This window comes from Meriones unguiculatus, chromosome 18 (assembly GCF_030254825.1).
Source record: "Meriones unguiculatus strain TT.TT164.6M chromosome 18, Bangor_MerUng_6.1, whole genome shotgun sequence".
NCBI classification, from domain to species: domain Eukaryota; kingdom Metazoa; phylum Chordata; class Mammalia; order Rodentia; family Muridae; genus Meriones; species Meriones unguiculatus.
In genome coordinates, this window is record NC_083365.1 from 37,483,088 (window position 1) to 37,505,351 (window position 22,264).

General features: G+C 47.2%; 1 protein-coding gene across 3 annotated transcripts; it reads right to left on the reverse strand.

Moving 5' to 3' along the window:
* Positions 1-394: 394 nt before the first annotated feature.
* Lmo2 (LIM domain only 2) lies at positions 395-12,372 on the reverse strand. Of its 3 annotated transcripts, XM_060372229.1 has the most exons (5): positions 11,731-12,372; positions 11,368-11,587; positions 7,909-7,947; positions 5,911-6,126; positions 395-1,370 (listed from the first exon to the last, which is right to left on the reverse strand). In XM_060372229.1, the coding sequence occupies exons 1-5, from the start codon at positions 11,735-11,737 to the stop codon at positions 1,151-1,153; spliced, it is 702 nt and encodes a 233-aa protein (XP_060228212.1). In that variant the 5' UTR covers positions 11,738-12,372; the 3' UTR covers positions 395-1,150. The 3 variants fall into 3 exon arrangements, with proteins under 3 accessions (XP_060228212.1, XP_021506473.1, XP_060228213.1); XM_021650798.2 differs by lacking the exon at positions 7,909-7,947 and having other exon boundaries at positions 11,731-12,367; XM_060372230.1 differs by lacking the exon at positions 7,909-7,947 and having other exon boundaries at positions 11,840-12,365.
* Positions 12,373-22,264: the final 9,892 nt, after the last annotated feature.

Genomic DNA, 22,264 nt, shown 5'->3' on the forward strand with positions numbered 1-22,264 from the left:
AGCATCTTTGCCACATTTCAAGCCAGGTAATTACCTTCTCTCCCAAAGGGAATCTATTTTATATATTTGTGTGCTTTCTAGGTTACAAGTTTCCCAAAGGCAATGATCTCGCTGCCTTCCACTCACTCCACACAATGCCAAAGTGAAATGCACATTTTACAATAACAACTTAATTATTCTATATCCCTCTGAGCTACGTGATGGCCTGTTATATAATTGCCGGTAATACAGAAACCTATATAAACCTCATATAAACCCTTGCAATAAACGGAAGCTTTTATTTGACCTAGAAATAAATTGCTTATTTACGTCACCTTTCCAAGAGAAGAAAAGCAAACCATTTCCCTGCTAGTGCAAACTGTAAGTCCCTCCACATCAACAGCGGCACTGCATCTGAGCTTGCCATTTTTATTAAGTCTTCAGAATCGAGTTTTTTTAATGACACACAACAAATACTTTGATATAATCTAAGATAATAAAATAGTTGAACAACTTTGACTTTTTTTTTTTTAAGATTTACATTTGTATAGAAACCATCTGTGGGATGCCTCACCTCAAAATGAAGGTGTCTAAAAACAGTGATCCATCAACATCGCTTTCAATATTTGTTTGGTTGAAAGATGTGTATTTCATTCCCAACTGAAATGTACCTCCATGCAGTTTCCCTTGGCTTCAGAGATTTAGGCCGTGGGAAGGTGACCAAGAAAAAAAAGAATGACTACTCTTCTCTCTTTCCTTCCCTAGTGTGAAGGGCAGTGATTAGAATAGGGTAGTTACCGAAGCTAGGAAGAAATTAATTGCACATCTCTAGTCCATGAACACCAAGGTCATACCTAATCTTTACCCAACACGGCCTATCCTGGAAATCCTACCATGATGACACAGTGCATGCTGGTTCCCAAATATTTCCTCCACTAATCTTGTCAGCTACTGCGACCATTTTTCTCTCTAAGGGCTGGTCCTGTTGTGACTCAAATCTCGGCCTTCGAGTTATGTCATGTGGATGCTATGTCTTAGTACCCAGGGGGAGTTAAGAATTTCCTAAGAAATGCCTCACCCACCCTCAGGTTCCCAAAGTGCCTAAGAATGAAGACCCCACTGAGACAGTGTCTTCACGGAACACCTCGCTGAAGGTGCCTGGGACTCTGGCCTAGATCATTCCATTGATCTTAGTCCACTCGTAGATGTCCTGTTCACACACTATGTCAGAGTTGATGAGAAGGTATCTGTCGCCCACGCAGAAATGCTTCTGGCAGGCAGCGCACTTGAAGCACTCCAGGTGATACACTTTGTCTTTCACTCGCATCGTCATCTCGTAGGCACGGATCCGCTTGTCACAGGAAGCACAGAGACCGTCTTGACCAAAAAGCCTGGGGCAAAAAAAAAAAAAAAAAAAAAAAGAAAGAAAGAAAAAAGCTAAGAGCAGAGAAAACAGAAAGAAGGGATTGGGGTTTGGCTCTATCTATCAGAATTCCACACAAAACCTAGGAAAGGGTGGACCTAGTCGGGATCAGTGGTACACATCTGTAATCCTACCACCCAGGAGGCTGAGGCAGGAGGATGATGGCAAGTTCCAAGCAAGACTAGGATACATGGTGATACACCATCTGCAAATAAAAGACGAACAAAAAATAATAGCCTATGACTCTTCGCCTGAAAGCAGAAAGAACAGGCTGGGCGAGACTGGCATTGTGTTCTATTATTCCTCCCTCCCTTCCCTGAGCCTTTCCCCACTTGTGTCCACACCTCTAGGTTGTGTGGACCAGCTATGGAAGAGATGTGGCTGAAGCGGCTTCTGAGAAGTCAGGCATGTAGCGGAGCTGGAGCGAGCCCTTGGAGGGGTAACTCACCAGGAAGGCGACAAAATGGGCTTCATTAGGAAGCTCAGTTCTACCACATCAACAGCCGCTCATTTCACCCATTGGAAAGTGTGCCTTGACTCATCAGCCCCACCCCTGGCCTTCAAAGTCCACGTTCACATGACCATTCATTGGAGCCCCAGCTGCCAGGAGACAGGGGTATCCCGGGAGATGTTCAGTATCACACTAATCATGACCCAGAGGATCCAGAGGACGAACAGCATCTCCCCATGATGCACAGGAGATCTTCATTCATGCTCTTCCTGTCCACCTAGAGATGACTTTTCTCACATCTAAATCAAGTTTTCCTTAGCCTCGGGGCCATCAGCCATTTCCTCAAGCAACATTTAGTGTTGGGGTATGAAAGGCAACTTAGCAGGAGTCAGTGGAATGGTTCTCGGTTAGGGACTAGCAGTCAGCAGCATACGGGAACTCGTCAGGAACACAAATTCTCAACTATCCCTATAACTCACAGGCACCTAAGAGAAGGCTCAGCGGACTGTGGACTAATGATAACCTAACGATGGTGAAACTTTGGAAGTGAGTCTGCCTGTAAGAACAGAAGAACACCAGGACAAGGACCAGAAGATAGTTTGGCCTTGGATTTCTCTGAGTCATCCTATCATCTACCCTTCTTAGATGTTAGTGGGATACCTAGGGCATGCCAGCACAGCAGAGGTCAACACCTGAGCCAACACTGGCCAACCACTGCTACAGGGTCATTTTCACATGGAGCGTGCAACAGCATGTCAGCACGCAGCCCCCGTGTAAAGTCTTTGTGACCACCTCCAGGAATGGCTTGTCCTCATTAGAAGTTCTTGAAAACTTAGAAAATGCCAGACTTGATGGGCGCGTCCTAAGATGTTGTAGGGTAGGTAAAGACGACAGACGGAGGTTGCCACATCTGGCCAGAACGAATGGCCTGTGAGAGGGGTCTGTGAATAGAGAGCCAGCTCAGAAGCAGCAGGGGCGAGGCTCATCTGGATGCCACTTGCTGTGCTGAAATGCAGAGTCATAAACGGGGGAGAACCCTCCATCCTACCGGAGCAGATGGTGGAGCTGTAGGTAAACTGCCACACTGGATGTCGCTGAGCAGAAAGCGCGTTCTAGTGCCCTGACTGTTCAGTAAGTGAAGTCTGGGGCTGAGCAGAGACACACAACTGAGAAAACAGTGTGCACAGAATGAACCTAACTGCCTGAGGTGTGAGGTCTTTAAGGAAGGAGGGAGCTTATTAAAGGGAAGTCAGGGGGCAAATTACAACACATCAGGCAGCTAATGAACGGACAGAGGAGTTACGTTTGGGAGGTAGGTTCAGGTCCCAGGATCACCTCTAAGTAGGTAGGTGACCTGAGCAAATGACATGTCCCCTCCAAGCTTCTATGCCTTACACTGTAAGCCCAAACCTGGAGGCAAAGGTCTTGGCAGCCCATTCCAACTCAGGTACTCCGAAATGCTAACAGTAATGAAAATAAGCCAGGGCTTGGACACTTAGCATGTGCATTGACCTCTGGCTCGGAGAATCCATGTCTTGGCTGGATATCCCAGAAGCAGCCCACAGGGGAGGATTTATGTTCCGGTGGTTTATGATGTCCTCGGGGGAAGCAGAGAAGAGGGATGGGAGTCAAGCAGCAATCTCAGGGGCACAGCCTCTGGGGGAGCTTTGGCCCTGTGTCTGGGGACTCTCGAAGTAGAAGTCCTATCTCCAAGCGGCCTTTGATCCCCCTCAACTGCAGGGATTGAGGACCCCCCCCCAAAGTATGCGTCTTCAGCACGGGGTCCGGTTACAACAGGTGCTGACCCGATGTAGCTGGCAGCTGCTGAAACAGAACCATAGGCTAGAGGGGATTGCCCATGAAAAGTGGGTCCAACAAGATCGGGGAGGGGGGCGGGCACCCAGCAGCTGCTAACAACACAACGTAACAATAGCAGCTTTGAGGTGCACATGAGTTGGGGGGGGGTGTCCTGGGTATCTGAGGTTGAACGGTTTCAAAGAGACTAGAAGGTAGTTGACCATTCAATATCCTCCTCATGGGGAGAAGCTGTTCTAGGGAGATGGTCTGGACCTCACAGGAGGCCCTGCTGAGGCCTTCCGAACTTTACCCCTGTTAAAATAGCGCCGGATATGCCACAGAACTGCAGTAAACAAGTCTGTGGCTAATGGACCATCCCTAAAGGAAAAAAATAAAATAAAATAAAAATCCCTCCTCTGTCAAGAGGTGTCAGCGCCTTAAGCTTTCCGCTGCCCATTTTAATAACAATAATATAAATATTAAAGGATGGCTGGGAACGCCTGCACTAATGCAGAGTTAATTAACATGTTGCCTGGGAATGTAGCAGGGAGAAGAATTATTTCGTGTCACCAAGACACAAGTTAATTAACACCGGGCTCTCCCAGACTATTTTTTTCCTCTCCTTTTTGAAAATGGAAAAGATTAACAAGCCCAGGCAATGCTGCCTTTCTTCCTGGATGTTCTATAAAACCGTGGAGATAGGGAGGAATCGGCTCTTTTGACCTTACTGTATCTGACTTCATTTAATAAGATTCAAATGATTCGGCAGGGATGGAAGCAGGAGCCCAGTGGGAATCATTTACCCAGCTGCTTTCTGGCTGATTTCACAGACCTGGACTGAGTAAAACCAGGTCTGTATTTATCTCTGTTCTATTCTCTTATGACTTTAAAAAAAAAAGAAAGAAAAGAAAAGAAAGAAATTCGACAAAATTATAGCCAGCCCGACTCGCTCTCTTTTCCACTTGTCCCAAAGCACGACATTTGTAATGATTTTCATCAACGAATGTAAGCGTGTAAGAGCTAATTCAGTCTTTGGATGGACAGATAGGATTCCTTCCACTGTGGAATTACCAGCAAGCAGTTTTGTTTTGATTTCCCGTGTGCAAATGCCCACAGAACAAACACAGGAGGAAGAGCCATGCCAGCAGCCAAGGGCACTGGAGTCTAAAAGATCTTCCATGGGCTGGATGGTCCTAATATATTGGAGCTGCATGCTCGGTGGACCCTATGCCACAGTGGGATGACAGAGAACTGACAGCTGAACAGCTGAGTGGATCTGACAGTACAGGCCCAGAGGTAACTTTGGTGCGGCTAATACGGAAGCTAGAGCACACGGGGCACAGACACTCATTGGGTACCAAGACACTCACATTCAGGAGAGATGTTCCTGTCTCACTTGGCCTTGAACACTTCCCGATTTACCCTTCCACACTCCCATCTCCTTGCCCATTATACTGGAAAATAATCTGTGATACCGCCCAGATCTATGTCATTTATAAAATCAGCTATCATCTGTATCTCGAGTCATGTAGCACTCAAATACTTCATTTGTATTGTTCTAACCTTGAGAGGTAACTACAATTACCATCCCCATTTCACAGACAGGAAATGGAGGTCTGTGCACCTTGCCCAAGACCACGGCACTAGAAGCGATGTGGCAGTGACTCAAACCTCCTGATTCCAGGCCCTTCCCTTGTTTAGCCACTGAATGCCATCTTCCTGCTGTAAGACTCAGTACCTCCCAACTCCAGGGCCTTCCCTTGTATAGCCACCGAATGCCATCTTTCTGTGTAAGACTCAGTACTTGGAGTTCACTAGCAAGAACAGATTGTTATTTCAAAAGTTCTTACCGATAGTATTGGAGTCATGCAGAAGAATATCTAGATATATACACTTGCTTATTAACTACTAAAATGGGGCCTTAAGAACCCACCCCCAAACTTACAAATTAACTCTCTCTCTAGCCCCAGGTCCCACGATACTCCCTGTCTCCCTGTGTACACATTCCCAAACCTTAACCTTTGGTTTGCCACCCAGAAGCTTGCCCTTATTCTCAATTCTGTGTTTATTCTTCTCTTACCTCTAAAGACACAGTGTTTTACCACTCCGGGATGTGCCTCTGTGAGCACAGCCAACGCAGAGGAAGAAGAGCTCACAGCCTCTCTGCAGGAGGCCTAGCCTCCTCAGGCAGGGCCTTCAGAGCCACAGCAGGAGCCAGGTATCTAAACCCAGATGAGCCCCACGAGTGTGAGGGATGTACCTGAGATAGTCTCTCCTGCACAACTTCCGTCCCAGCTTGTAGTAGAGGCGCCGCCCCACCTCTCCTAGCCGGCATCCACAGAGGTCACAGCTGAGGCAGTCCTCATGCCAGTACTGGTCGATGGCCTTCAGGAAGTAGCGGTCCCCTATGTTCTGCTGGCAGCCACCACAGGTCAGCAGGGAAGGGGGGATCTGCAGCACTTCATCCACTGGTTCCCTGGGGGAGGAGGCCAAGTGTTAGGGATAACTCTCTGAAGGACAAGAACAAGGTCCAGGGATTGCCCTGTGCCAAATGGGGACCTCACTGCATCTCCTTCCAGCAATATAAGGAGAAAGGACTTCCTGTTTCAGACTGCAGAGACAGAGCCGAGCTTAGATGAAGATGGTGAGTAAGCTAGAGAGAGAGCTTACATTTGAAAATTTGAAGAGAGGCTGGGCACGGTGGCATACACCTGTAATCCCAGCACTCCAGGAGACAGAGGCAGACAGATTTCTGTGAATTCGAGGCCAGTCTGGTCTACAAAGCAAGTACAGGACGGCCAAGGCTACACAGAGAAACCCTGTCTCAAAAAAAAAAAAAAAAAAAGCCAAAAATTGTTTTGAAGACAGGATGCCAGGAGGTGCCCGAAGCACCTGCAGGTGGCACCATACTTGGGACCAAAGGAGTTGTTCAGAGTGGCCCAGTATGCTAAAAACCTACAGATAATTTGCTGAATTCACCCCACTGAAACCCTTCCCAGTGCACAAAATCAATGGTAGAAAAGGAAGGAGAAGGCAATCAAATTTCTATTAGGTTGCCTTCTCTTTCCAAAATAGAAAATGCCATCAAATATCTATTTATTTCAATTGAAAATTTGCACTCCACACCACTTTCTGAATGAATCTTTGGGGGGAGGTTTAGCTTCATGGGTAGAGAGGCAGCCTTATGCATCAGTGGCCTTAGGTTCAACTCCAGTTGATCCTCCCCACAAAAAGTGGGGGACATAATCCCAGCCAATCCACAGGTAGAGGCTGAAGGATCAGGACTTCCTGGTTATAATCAGCCTCATCAAGAGGTCAAGGGCTACATTAGACTCTGTCTCAAAAGAACAAAAGAAAATTTGCTAGATCTGAATGAATCTTTGGGATGAAATCTAGATCACAATGCCATCCTTAAACAGAGAGAGGACATCAGTGAGATTTTCTCTTTTCTTCACATACTTTAAAAAAAATAGTAAAAATGATTTGAATAAAGTTAAATTAGTAAAGAAAGTAGAGGAGGGACCGAACCATGGTCTTAAACAGTGGAAGGCAATTCAATCAATACAAAATCTCAATCTAGGCACTTTGCTCACAGTGAGCCTAGGGGGTGTGTTTTTTTCATTAAAAAGTTGTACCCAGGGGATGGCAAGATGCTTAGGAGGTTAGGGTGCTTGGTGCCAAGCCTGGTGATCTAATGTGGTCTCCAGTACCCACAGAGTGAAAGGAAAGAGTCAGTTCCAGTGGTTGGCCTTCTGCTCGCTTTGCCTTCCTGGACCTTGAATACTTTTGTTTGACATATAAGAAGAATAACTTTTCTGAGAGAAAATGGCCATGGAAGAAATGACTGTGATGTCAAATAGGAGACAGAGAACACTTGAGGCATATTTGTAATAATTAACAAGTGTTCTCTGGAACCTTATTCAAATAAAATCTACTTTTAAAAAATATCTAGTTTAAAAAATTGAATTTCATTCCTACTATGAAATGCCCAGTGGGGTTTTCTCATGGATATCCTGGGGCAGTAAGTCTGTGCCTTTTTATTTGGCACTTTTACCAGGTGACCCTGTGGACTAACTGGCCTGTACCCACAATGCTCAGCAGATTATAATTAGGGACAATGAGTCTCGGAATGAGCGTTTTTTCTAGTACTCCAACAGCTTCAGGTGACTCTATCTAGGAGACCATTAAGCACCTGCTGTAAATATTTAGCTAAATGCGAATGCCAAATCTACGGTTTTCACATAAAATAAAAGATTACCTTCTTTTAGAACAGGAAGTTTGAAGCTCAGGCCAGTTTCTTTGAGAAAAAACAAGCAAGTTAAGTCTTGGGAGGTTGTGTTGTTGTTTTTTCAATGCTGAAGACCAAACCCAGGTCCCTGCTCACATTGGGCGAGTACTCCACCACTGACATTTATTTCTCTGCTCTTGTTCATAGTGTTTGTAAAGATTTGTTTTTAGTTTTAATTGTATGTCTGTGTGTGGGTATGTACAAGTAAGGACAGGCATCCCAGAAGGCCAGAGGCATCAGATAGCCTGGAGATGGAGTTACAGAGCGTTGTGAGCCACCTAACATGGGTGCTGAGACTCGAACCTGGGTCCTCTGTAAGAGCTGGAGATACTCTTAACCATTGAGCAATCCAACCATGCGGATTCTGGGGATCAAACTCGGGCTTGGTAGCAAGCATAGTTAGCAGCTGAGGCAACTTGTAAACCCCTTTCCTCCTTTTACAATTTAAGACAAGATCTCACTGAATTGTCCAGGCTGGCCTGGAACTTTCCATTCCTCCGCCTCAGCCTCTCAGGTATACAGAATTATGGGTGAGATGAGCTAAGACTGTGAAGAGTGTTAATAATGCATTAGAAGCTGCCAGGCAGCGGTGGAGCACACCTTTAATCCCAGCGCTCGGGGGGCAGAGGCAGGTGGATCTGAGTTTGAGGCCAGCCTCGTCTACAGTGTGAGTTCCGGGACAGCTAACGCTACACAGAGAAACCCTGTCTTGAAAAACCAAAAACTAAACAAACAACAACAAAATCCACTAGAGTCTTTGTTTATATAGGGTACATGTAAAGGCTTTCATCCTCATGTCTGAAAGTTAGCTAAGATCTTTGGCCTACTCAGGTACACCAAATCAGAATCAAATCTCTTCCCTTTGCAGAGACTCACACTTATGGTCTTGCTTTGGGCTTTCAAACACACCCATAGAAACCCTATCATGCTCCATGCCCAAATGGCTGATGTTATGACCAGCCAACTTGGGAACAGAAGAATTTGCACGCAGCTGGAACAAAACTCCCCAGAATTAAAATGACCTACAGGGAGGAATGAAGGATCACTAACTCCTTGATAGAAGAAACCTATGTTCATGACTATGACTTCCAGCGAACATTCTACCTTTGCATGGGGCTAGGCAAGGGGTGATCTGTATCTGGAGATGTGGTGGCAAAGCTGGCTTTGCGCAAGTGCACAGCGAGGCAGCTGGAAGCAGAGTGGGCTGTAGTAGAAAAAGATGTGATGGTCTGAGAGCAGATAAGGACAGGACAAGACACTGACTCAGTCTATCCTTTTATAACTAATGACGATGCGACATTATGCCAGAGGCTGAATGAGATTTACCTTAAGTTCGAATTTGATATTCTCCTGCCGGCCTATCCCAAACACCACATCTGAGTATCTCTTTAGCTTTGATTTCTGTCAAAATTTCTCACCCATTTCCCAAAAACAGAGGGGAAAGCGTTCTGCTGGTATTTCCCACCGGGCCTGTCCATCTTCAACTACAGCCTTCCTTCACTAGGCACATACTGGGGAAGGCGAAGGGTCAGCGGATCTCTTGTCTAGGCGCTCACTATTACAGCCTTGAGATACCTTTCGGTTTTCCAGTCTCCCAGGGGAGGGGAGGCGAGGCACAGACTTTGGAAAGCTCCAACTTCCTTTACAGAACTCAAGCCCCAGGCTGGACAGATGGCTCAGCAGTTAAGGGTGGTGTTTTCTGCTCTTCCAAAGGACCCACGTTCGAGTCTCTACACCCAAAAAGGGTGGCTCACAACCACCTGTGCGCCGATTCTAGGGGATCCATCACCGCCAGCCTCCAGGACACCTGCATTCAGGTGCACACTCACATACACACAGTTAATAATAAACTGTTTTTTAAAGGAGCCAAACGCTGTAGATTCGACTTCTGAAAAAGGATTAGAGGCTAGGTTGTGGTACGAGAAGAGGTGTGAGGAGAGCAGTAAACGGTGGTTCACCAGATGGACTCCCTCCCATCCAGTATTACGTCTTGTCCAGTCTCTGAAATCTCAGGGCTCAGATGTAATTCTAAGTTTATTTTTAAAAGGGGAACAAGCTGTGGACGCGGACTTGTTTTATAAAGGGTTGTTGTTGTTCTGCTGCGATTTTAAGGAAGCTGGTCTTTATGTCAACAAACCTAGCTCCTTTCTGAGCTGCTGTCTTAACCTTCAGGACTGAAGAGCGATGTTTATATTCTTGCTGGATCGTGGGACTTCCTGTGTTTTATGAGAACACGCTGGGTTTTTATGCTGCTGACTGAGGGTAAAACCCAGGTAAATAAACACCACAGAAAGCTGAAATTGAATGGGGGGGGGTGAGTAGGGGAACTTCAGCAGGAAAGCACAGTTCTTTTAAAGCAGGAAAAGAAAGGGGGTGGGAGGGATGAAGCTACCAAAACAAACGCGTCTTAAAAGCCCAAATGGACAAGTCATTAACCAGCTCCTTTGGTCTTGTGTTAACAAATCCCTTCAAAGGATTAGATGGGGACTTCAAAGGAATAAAAACTCAAAACCAGACAGCTAATGACTCTTAAAAGGACATTTTCATGAACGTGTAAAAAAAAAAAAAAAGATACCTTAAGCATTCCTGGTTCCCCTCGTTAAGACTAGAGAATGGGCTACGGTACCGGCTGGGGCACGGGGATGTTGTTTGCAAACCAGTGCAAAGCTCAGAGCACAGACACTACAGGCTCATTACAGCTCGGGTTCGCTGACCTCAAACCCTTCTGAGAGTTCGAGGAGATTCTGCTCCCCAGAAAAACATAGTTAGGGAAAAAAAATAGCACTAACTTTCGAGGTTCTCATGCCCACACTAGGACACTCAAGGGAATATGTACCAGAGGAACTCTGAATTAGCTGTTCTACAAGTCTCTGGAGGCCAGAACCCGTTCCCAGGTGGACAGGAGGACTCATCAACTGCCCGCAGCCGCTCTTCCCGGGGCTTGGTAGGAGACTGTCAGGGCTCCCAGGAACATTGTGGTTGGAATGGCCCCCCCATTTTCTGGGCCAAATGGTCAAAAATAAGTAAATAAAGAAAGAAATAAAAGAAAAGAAAGAAAGGGAGCCTGGGGAGGAAGGGTGAGAACGTTGAGGAGGTAGCATCCCGCCCTCCACTCCTCCTTCTCTGCACCTGAGCCTCGGAGCCCCGGGTGCCTGCTCCTGGACAAACTTTTTGGTCCCGGTGAAGGTTTGGGGAGCTCTCCAGACAGCCCAGGGCGGTCCGCAGGCTCGCCGGGCCGGGCCGGGCCGACCCCAGTTATTGGCTTCCTAGTCCCTGTAGGTGTCTCCAGAGTCACCCTCGAGAGCAGGGGGAGCCCCTGCGCCACCGAGGGACCAAGGGCACGCCGCGGGCGCGCACCTGGAGCCGGCCCCTGACGCCCAGCCCGGGACCCGAAGTGGGGTCGCGGGGGACGGGAAGCGCCACACTTACTCAGACGGGTCCAGGCTCTTCCTCTCGATGGCCGAGGACATTGGGGAGGGAGGCGGCGTGCCGGGCGGCGGGGGCGCTCCCTTTGTGGCGCGCGGCTGGCCGGCCGCTTGGACTCGGACCCCCTCGGGTGCTCGGGCGCCGCCGCTCCTGCGCCTCCTCTTGCTCGGTCGCTCCGCCGGCGAGCTCGCCCCTCCGCACTCAAGGACGGTCACCGCGCTCCCTTCAAACGCCAAAGAAAGAGAGAGAGGGAGAGGGAGAGAGGGAGAGAGAGAGAGCTGATCACCCGGCTGCCCGGCGCGCGGCGGCCGAGGCAGGGGGCCGGGGACCAGCCCGGCCTCCCTCCGGCGGCGCTCAGGACTTAACCTTCCATCCCGGTCCGGCTGCCGTCACCGCCGCCGCCGCCGCCGCCGCCGCCCGGTCCCGATCGCGCGCACTCGCCGGCTCCGCCCGCTCGCCCCAAGCCCCTGCGCACCTTCGCCGGGGTCGGGGCGCCGAGGGCAGGGAGGGGGGCGGCGGCCTGGGGAGGGTGGGGGGGCGGAGAGCGGCCCGCGCGGCTCTTCCCCGGGCTCCCTCCTCTCTCGCCAAGGTCTATTTTCGCTCAGCTTCCCTCTGTCTCTGGTTTCATTTCCTTTTTCCTGATCACGGTTCAAATACAATAGAAGGAAATCACATTTAAAGAGACAGCTGCCCGCCCCCTCCCCTCTTTTTTCTTTTCTTTTCTTTTCTTTTCTTTTTTTTCTTTTTCTTTTTTTTCTTTTTTTAAACCGGGCTCCTGGGGATTAGCAATCCAAACAGCAGCAGCAGCAGCAGCAGAAGCAGCGGCAGCGGCGGCGGTAACGGCACCGACTTGGCTTCTTAAAGGGGCCCGCGGCAGAGACGGAGAGTCTTCCCCGGAGCACCTCTCCGGGAGCAAGAAGCTGGGCTGTCACTAAACCCTCCTTTTCAGGGTTCCCCTTCTTCTCTGCCTTTCCCTTTTCGTCTCAGGCTGAAAGTAACCTCCCCGCCGGTCCAGCAGGATGGGAAATAAGCACCTGCAGGAAGGCAAGCGTTGCTAGTGGCTGACTCTCGCGCGCCCGCCTCGGGTTCGAGGTCCCGGATCCACAGCCGCGGTGCTCAGCGATGCCCGGGACCGCGTGGCTCTACCGGCTGCCAGCTAGTGGCTGCGACTGCTCTCCAGAGAGGGGACGCGAGCTGTGTGATCGGGGACCTCACGTGCTGGGTGCGCCTGAGCAGTGCTGGGGGCAGCTAATCCCTCGGGGAGGGTGGCTGGGAGGGACCACGCTGTCTGGGTCTCCTCTCCATCTGCTGGCCGCAGAATTCCCTCCCTCAGCATCTTTCCAAGAGCGGACTCCAGTGGTTAGGCTGGCCCGCTCTGTGAAAGTGCCAGCAACACTCAGACCAGAGGAAGCGCCTTTCCAATAATCAAGGACCTTACAGTTATTACTTAGTAATATTTTGCCCTGTATGACGCAGAAAAAAAAAAAAAGGGTAGATTTCTCCTTCAAGCTTGAAGGGAAGTTCCAGAAGGAGAAAGAAATTCAGAAGGGAAGAGGGGGACCGCACCTCGAGTTTCTTGAAACTGATGTCAAAAGGCCCATTAGCTTATGAGGATGCCAGGCTCCAGGCTTGTAAAGAGGAAACTCCCAAGTGCTTTCAGAATCCATTGTTTAGTAAGGCCAGCCTGGATCAAGGACATAAATGCCTCATGCTCATTTTAAAGATTCTTTTGCACAGCCTAGACCATCCCACCCTGGAAGATAATTGCTGGAGTCAGAAGTAAATTCCTGGATTACCTCTACAGAGCCAAATTCTTGTTGCTTTTTCACAAATCATAACCTGAATCATTTGCCACAGATATGTCATTTTCTTGTCTCCATGTTCTGAAGTTTGAGTACTAAGGGGGGCATTTTCCTATTCAGGTCCTTGTTTTTGTTTTTCTTTAATTAAAAACCAAAAATCTTTACAATGTTTAGGCAAGCCTAAATTATACGACAAATACTTGTTAGTCTACTTTCATTTCTCTCTGAGGTGAGAATAAACATAGCTCATGGTGGCACAGGCCAGTAATCCCCAGTAGGGGCGGGAGCATTAAGAATTCTAAGTCATCCTCCCCTGCAAAGCTAGTTACAGTGTGGACTACAGGAGACACTGTTTCAAAGAAATAAAACCAAAAGAAGAAAGAGAAACAGTGAAAATCCATGGCTTGTGATTAGCAGTTTATCTACTTAATAGTGAGGTTTTAATTCTGAACCTCTGGGACCAGCTAATGTGACTAGGAAAACTGCCCTCAGAGAGGGTGGCATACACACACACACACACACACACACACACACACCATTTTCCTTGCTCCAATTTTCCATGGGTTTGGAGGTAGTTATTAAAATAAATATCTCTTTGGGCTTCAAGAGGTAACTTTGGAATGGCCAAGTCCAGGGCATAAAGATTTCTTTTTGCTTCTGCTTTGACCTGAGTGTGTTAAAAGAGAGGCCTGCACGCGACTGTGGGTCAATCTCTTATCTTTTCAACTCTTTGGGGAGAGCCTTCTTCGAGAAGGTGCATATTTGATATGATGGTATCTTAAGATTTCAATTTCACACACGGTGGCTGTAAGAAATTACTGCCTATTGGTGGGACTTCATTCCTATTCTATGGGCAATTAAGTCGCCCAAGTTTAAGTATAACATTTAGAATCAAGTCTCAAAAATGTGTTTTTATTATGAATGATCTTAAGGCAATCATGACCTTATCGTCTTTTCCCATAACAACCAGTAACTGCCACGTTCAGGAGAGATGCAGCCACTGTGAGGAAATCAGAATGTGTAAAATGGTTCTTGAGAGCTAAAGAAATCCTTGCTTGATCCCTACCCAGCACGACTAAATTGTAATTTCTTCCCCCACCTTCAAAAATATTAAACATCCAAGAGTTTAGATGTTTTCCAAGTTTTTCCTTCTGCAATAAGAATGTCAAAATTCTGAATCAGTGTATATGATAACTGTGAAAAAAAGACGGGTTTTTTTCCTCACTAGATTTTTTTTTCTTAGTTCTTAGCACACTTACAATTATTTTCCAAGGAAGAGGAGGCTTAGGTGACTCTGACTACATTTCTTTTCAAAAGTGGACTTCTGCTAAGAATGGAGCATCACGGGGAAAATGCCAACGATGACAATTTACTGTTTTTTTTTTCAACCACTGGAAGCTGAGTTGCAACATACATCTTGTTAGTTGTGACGTGCGCAATAATAAAGCCCTCTTTTAATATGATTTCCGCTCACATACAGAATCCTTAAAACATCCAGTTGTCATGGGTATCTAACTTCTAGTCAGGCACGGCATCCTCCAGAGATGGCTGAGACTGGGCTGACACGGGAGTTGCTGAGGCAAGGATCCGGCATTTGCAGACTCATCAGGGCCAGTTAGTTCTGTTAACCTTAGTGATAAACAAATCGGGTTTTGTAGGAAAGTGTCCCAGATTAACCTTTTCCCCCTTTCAACTGAGTCATAGGAAAATGGACACAGGTGTCTGATGTGTGACCTGGGGGGAAGTTATTTCACATGTCTGCACCTCAGTTTCTCTTTCTGTCACATGGAGGTTCTATAAAGAAATTCAATAGAGGCTGGTGTGGGCCAGCATCACTGGGTAGCCTGTTCACCTTACAGGGATTTTTGGTGGCATAATATGTGCAAAAACTGCTTCGCCCAATGACGGCGCCCAGAAAATGCTCAGAAATGATAGCGGTGGCTACTTCTCCATCTTTCAGAAGCAATCATCACCGCATCAAGAAGCAGCAATCTTCCAGCCAATCAAGACATTCACCAGAGATGGCTGAGACCCGCATGCCTCCGAGGAGCTGAAGTGAGACTATAGCGTTTGCAAAACTTCAGGCTCAGGGATCCCCATATTTCAAACAGTAACTTAGGACTGTGCCCATCCGGCCTGGGCTAGCTACTGGCAACTTCCCTGCTTCCCTGCTACGTAGCATACCCGGCCACATCCCGGTTTTATTCACTGACCTTCTGCCTCCCAGCTACTTACAGTCACCTTTGAGAACTAAGAGGCCAGTGACTACGGGCTTTGGATCAGTTAGTAAAGTGCTTGCCACACAAGCACGAGGCCCCTTGTAAAAGCTTGGCAGCTTCTGTAACCCCAGGGAATGCAGAGACAGGGGATCCCTGTGGCTGGGGGCCAGCCAGAGGAGCCAATTAATGAGTCCCAAGTTCAGTGAGAGGCCCTGTCTCAAAAAAAAAAGAAGAAGAAGAAGAAGAAGAAGAAGAAGAAGGCGGAGAGCAACAGAAGAAAGCGGGCTGATGTTGAACTCTGGCGTTTAAAAGATCAAATGTGTGTAACATGGTATATGACAGAGAAGAGGGAGGGAGAGGGGAAAGCAGGCCAAACCTGGTATGGCAGGTTCTGTCCTGAAATGTCAGTTCCGCACAGGTCTTAACATAGTCCAGCTTGTAGCTAGCCCTACTGGAAGATATCCGAGAAATACTGAGAATTATAATTTCCTCCTTGCAGCAGCTGGAGTTTGAAGGGCTTCCCTCCTGGTGAGCCTGCCCATGCTTCACCCACAGCAGCTCTGCCTTCACTGACCTTTGGCTTGTGGCCCAGCCTCTTTGCCCTTTTGCTTCCACAGTTGTACACTGCAACGTTCAGAGTACTGTTTCCTGCCACTGTTATAGGATTCGTCCAGATGAAACAGATGAGGTGCTTGGAGAGGAAGCCGGGCGTAGTCAGTTTCTATAGAACTTTGGAGCCATTGGCAGCCACCGTCGATAGAATGGATTAAAAGGAGTCCAGCTTCAAGACAGTTTTGAGTGTCTTGAATGATTCAAACCCTTTAATAGGTGGTAAATGAGAATCAACTGCTCCTTATGGTGGGGCTGCTCCTCCCACCTTGGGTACTGGATCTTGAGTTTGGCTGCTCCAAGTTCAAGGTAAGCCAGAGCTGAGTAAAGAGACTCAGTAAAGAGCTGACATGGCACTGTTTCTAGGAGCTCTCTTCTCTGTCGCTGTAAAGACAGTCCCAGCCAAGAAACACACCACAGTGCATGGGATCCAAGTTCACCACATTTGAAATCGAGATTCCTGCTGTGGGCCTAGGCGGCCCCTGCTATCAGACATCTGCAATACCCACGACCTGTCATCCCTCAGTCCTTATGTTTGACTCACCCAGCCTTTTTATTCCCTACAGCAAACCAAGCTGGTTCCAGCTAAGGACCCTTGCACTGCTCTCTGCCTGAGATGGTCCTTCTTTCCTTTCTCTCTGCCTGCCCACTTTCTTCTGTGTGTGTGTGTGTGTGTGTGTGTGTGTGTGTGTGTGTGTGTTTCTGATTCTCCTCTTTCCCTCTCAAGTGCTGGGATTGCAGTTCTGTGTCACCACACCCAGGTCCTGAGATGCTCTTTTTCTCAGGATCCTTCAGTCTCACAGATCTCATCTAGTTCTCTGTTCAAATGTTTTATTCTCAGAAGGGCCACTTAAACACAACTTTTGGGGCTGGAGAGATGGCTCAGCAGTTACAAACACTCACAGCTCTTCCAGAGGACCCGATTCAGTTCCCTGTGCCCACATCAGGTGGCTCAGAACTATCTATAACTACAGTTTCAGGGAGATCCAATGCCTTCTGGCCTCCCTGGACACCCACATATACATGGTTCACATGCATGTCACACACACACATAAGTAAAGCTAAATAAATGAATCTTTAAAAATAGAGTCCAGCTTCTCATCACTCTCTAGCCCCGTTATTCTACTTCTTTTCCCTTCTAGCACCATTGCTGCTTCCTCTCCAGAACCTCTGCAGCAGGAGGCTGCTGTTCTTGTTGTGTTTGGCTAGGGTGTTCTTTTTCTTTTTTCTTTCTTTACTTCTTTTTTTTTTTTTTTGCACAAACGGAAATTCTACAAGAGCAGAAACTGTTTCTGACTTGTTCTCAACTGTGTCTTTAGCATTGAGCATGTGACAACACGTGGCAGGTCTTTGATAAATTAAATTGAATTAATGAATGATAAATGTATGAATGGCACATCTGCAGCTCCCCTTTGGCCCAAGTGTGCTCCCACAGTCAACGCTTTGTGGGCAAAAGTAGTGAACTTGAAATGAGGGTCTGTGTTTCTGCCTGCCTGCTGCCTGCCTGCCTGTTTCCTTCCCTCTCTCTCCCTCTCTCCCCTTCCTTCCTTCTGTGTGTATCTTTAACATGATTTTGCTTTATTAAAAGCTATATTTAAGCATGAGAGTTAAGAGAAAAGGAGGCACTCAGGAAGTAAGACACACCCAAGACTGTGGGTGTGGGCTTCTCAAGAAGAGCCACCCCCTCTTGTCTTTCTTGAGTATTGTTTTTTTCAATGAAGAATTCAGGTATAGATCCCATTAATAATTGGAGCCAATAGTTTAGAAGTAGTTTTTTGTTTGTTTGTTTGTTTGTTTTTGAGACAGGGTCTCACTAGTGGGACCAGGCTAACTTTGAACTCATGAACTCAAGCAACCCACAAACCTCAGTCTCCTAGCTTTCTAGGACCACAGATAGACATGAACCTTTGTATTTGAATAAGAGTTTTATTTTTGAAAGACATAATAAGCCTTTTGGCTCCCAGGAACGCTGAGATACAGGTACTGTCTGCAAATAGGGCACTCTGACACGTGAACTACCACTGTTGATTCCCACTGTCACAAGGATCCAGGCAGAGAATGCAGTGAGTCCCAGGCTTTGGACATAGACTGGCTTGTGCTTGAGTCTTGGCTCCTTCACAGGTTTTTAGGCAAATTATGTAACAGGGCTGAGCTTCAATTTCATCATGTGCAAAATAGGGATAATAATATCTTCATCATGGTGTTGTAGGAATAAAATGAGATCATGCATGCCAAATGCTTAGCACAGTGATCATCATGGAGGAAGAACTCAATGGCAGCAGCTATTATTAGAATTAATTAAGCAGAGAGAATTTTAGAGGAAGTCAATCAGAGGGCTCTTTTTGGCTGGAGATAGATGGATAACAAATTCTGTCATGTGGGAGCTTAGCCCAAGCAGGGTAGTTGGTAGCCTTGCTGGGGGCACATGCCTTTCCTTTCTTGCTATGGAGACCCTTTGAGGACTCACAGGATAGGGTACAAAGGCCTGGCCCAGCTTCAGGCTCAGGAAAGCAGTATAAAGAGGAACAGACAGGACCCTGCCATGGTCGTGGGCTCCCTGGTCAGAGAGTTTGCATCCCAGATGTGTCTTCCTTTGGAGGAAGGGATGAAGAAGCCCAGCATACCGGGCCTGGTTGGAGAAGGAGACTCTGATGATACCCACCCCCAAAGCCTGTTCTCGTGTGTTTCTGAGTTACAAAGCACAGAGAGAAGCAGAGCTAGGTTTGCATCTGGGCCCAGCTATGGAGAGAGACCCATTACAGAGGGAGGGATCCCTCAGTAAGGACCAGGAAAGAAAGAGGTTCTTTCTGCTTTTCTTGATCACCCCCCCCCCCAAACCCCACCATTTCCTCACGGCTAGCCTAGCCTATCTGGGATACTGTTTTCTTCACTATCCTATGCCAGAATTTACAATGGCCCATGGCTATCTCCGGTTTGGATAATCTTTTGAGGCCTCACTTGTCTCATTTTTCTAGAACTGAAGGTTAGAGCTGATTCTGTTTGAGTGGGAGTCTGTCATTTTTATAGCTCAAGATCAAATTCCTCTAGATTTCCATGAAGATGCTCCTTCCTTGCCCACTCCTCAATCCAACCTTCTATCCCACTAGCTGAGACTCTGACCCCTCTCATCCATCCTGCCATGGTCTCAAACACCCCCCTTGCATGCATGGTCTGTGAACTGTCTACTCTTTTATCCCCGTGTGGAGTATCTGCTTTGCCCCTGACTCAAAGCCCTGGGGCTAAAATAGAGTGACTAAGCATAGAGGCTTTCATATAAATAAACTTAATTTTGACTCTCTACTTCACAACTCATTATGAGAGTAATTGAAAACAAATCCCGCTGATAAGATAGAAGCGATGGTAAACATGGGGTTAGGAGTAGTAGCTGGGATTCCATGTGTGATGGACAGAGCATAGTGCCCAGCATAAAGTCAGTGTTCAGTCAACGCTGATGACTGCTATAGTTAGTATAAAAACTTTCCTAGTTCTCTCTGCCTGGCCCAGCTCTAGCTAAAAGTTTGCTCTCCCTACCCCTGAATCTTAGACTGATAGTCTTTCTAGGTTCCCAGCATTCTTAGCTCGAAGACCCAAATACACGCCTCATTAGCTTTTGTGATTTTTGTGTGTACAGCATCTTGTCACCTCAGAAGAGGTGTCTTGCCTTAAGTTCTTGGAAAGGAGAGATAACGATTTTCATTTATTAGATTCCTGCATATCGACCTCAGTTCAGAGCTGTTCAATAATTTGTTTTGAACTGAAGGCTCTAAATATCATGCCCATGTTATCAACTGCTCGCCTTCTAGATTCACGCCAATGCAGGAGGTTCTCTGTGTTAGTGAAGAAGTTCTCCACAGAATCATCAGGTTGGCAGCTATATGTCTCTCAGAAAAGAAAACTGAGGGGAAATGCTTCGTGGCATTAGAATAACAATATGAATTCTTGGGTATCACACCAAAGACAACAAAACCAAAAAGAGGCAAATTGGACTATGTCAAAACCAAGGGATTTGGGGCATCAAAGGGCACCATCATAGAGTGGGAAGCTGCACACTCCTGGAATGGCAGAAAGTATTTACAAATGATCTGCCTTATTGGACCCGGGGATCCAGAGTATAGAACAACTCGACTAAAATAAAACAAGCAGCCCAGTTTAAAATAAAACAAGCAGCCCAGTTTAAAATAAAACAAGCAGCCCAGTTTAAAAGCGAGCAAAGACTTTGCACACAGATTTCTCCAAAGAAGGTACTCCAGAGCCCAGCAAACAGCACAGACATGCTCACCACCACTCATGGTCAGAGGCCTGAAAATCAAACCCAGGAGGAGACACCAATCCACAGCTCTTGGAGTCCGCTGCTCATAGGCAGGAGGTATGAGAGCGGAATGGAGGCTATTGCTTAGTGCAAGAGCGCACATGTGCTCAGCCATGGTTATTCAGGGTGAGTGAAACCCTGCCTTCCATCTCTGGCACCAAAACTAAAGACGAACAAAAAGAAGTCACTGAAAAGATCAAGTGTTGGTGAGGAGCTGAAGAAATCGGAATGCTTATACATTGCTGACAGCAATATGAAAAGGTATATCCATTATGAAAACAGCATGGCAGTGTCTCAACACCTCAGAAATGAAATTTTTATAGAATCCAACAATCCCTCCTCTGGATATGTACCTCCAATAACTGAAAACAAGAACCTGAACAGATTATCTGTCTACTCATAGCCACCGAAATATTCTTCACAATAGACAAAGTGGAAGTACCCAAGTGTTCATTGGCAGACAACAGATCAGAAGGTAGAGCCGTGTTCATATAATGCCATCGTGTTCCATCCCAAAGAGGGAGGCAATTCTCCCATGAAATTCTTAGAGAAGTCCAATTCATAAGGCCAGATAGCAGAATGGTGCTGAGACGGGGAGTTACTGTTGAATAGATCCAGCATTTCACTTGGGGAAGATTAAAAAAGCACAGGCCCTGGAGATAGATGGTGGGTGAGGGATTCACAATAACATAAGTGTGTCCAATGTCTACGAACTATGCACTTGGGAGTGATCATATGGTAGATTTTGTGTGTATTTACCATAAAATTTTATATACGTTTTACTGCACTCACAAAGAAGACTGGTGAAAGTTAACGGCCATTCCCCGGCTGCATACCTGTCCCACGTGCGGAATTTTCTGTGTGGTGTCACAGAGCTCACAGCCTACTCAGGCTCATCCACGGTTCTACAGTGAAGCCAGAACCATGAGCTTCTCGGGTTCCTCAATGGTCACCCCGGCCTCAGAGGCCTTTCAAAACTGTGCCAAGTTCCCAGATCACTGACAACCCTCTTTGTGGAAGCCTGCTTGGCTCTGAGGCCAGAGAATGGGTACACTGGCCATTACGCACAACCATTCAGCACTCGTCTGTCATATGCCTGCTGTGAGGACCCAAGAGTGACAGTTTCTGGACCGTGGAGGCAGGGAAGGGAGGGTCTCCTATACAGTCATAATTTTTAAGCCTGGCCAGGCCACAGCTCCGTCCAAAGGCAGCAGGGCTGGAGCGGGCCAGCTCCACGCCCCACACTTTCAGGCTATTTCAGGAGGAGCCTTGGATCAGATCTCACAAAGAAAGAACCATCAAAAAATATTCCATTTGTTATTTCCTGTGTGGCCCTCCATCTGGAAATATCTTTTATCTGGCAACTTTTGCAAAGCAGATTGAATTCTGAAGGAGGAGGCTCCTCCAGGTTTATGCTGGCTTCCCTATCACTCCAGGAAGTCATTTCCATCGTAACCTTCACCAGGTCATGCAGTGGTGACTTGGTGAAGGAAACAGGACCCTCTCAAAGCAGCAGCTGGTCTTTGGAAATGTGAGGCACATTTTTAACCCCAAAACAGCCACATGAGAAGCAAGAGTGAAGTCCATACTCTCCAACAACTCAAACATCACTTCCATAGGGAAGTCCTCTCCACGCTGGTCCCCTGCAGGACCAACGGGATCAGAACATTCCTTCGCAGGCTCAAATTCTGAACTCAGATCTCACTTTGTAAATTTCCTGCCAGGGTTATTAGACTGAGCCTGGCTCCCCAGTGCTCTTCAGAATTGAAGCTGGGATCGTCCAGTGATATGTGGCGTCCAGTAAGTACTATCGAAGAAAGGAATTGACTAGTCAAACATGTCTTACCTCTGTCTCCACAAGATCCAGGTAGAAATGCCTTCTTTCCAGGAAATGACAGGAACTCAGTTTTAGTGGTGGGGAGAGAAGAGAAAGTGTGCGTTTGTGTGGGTGGTGGTGGCGG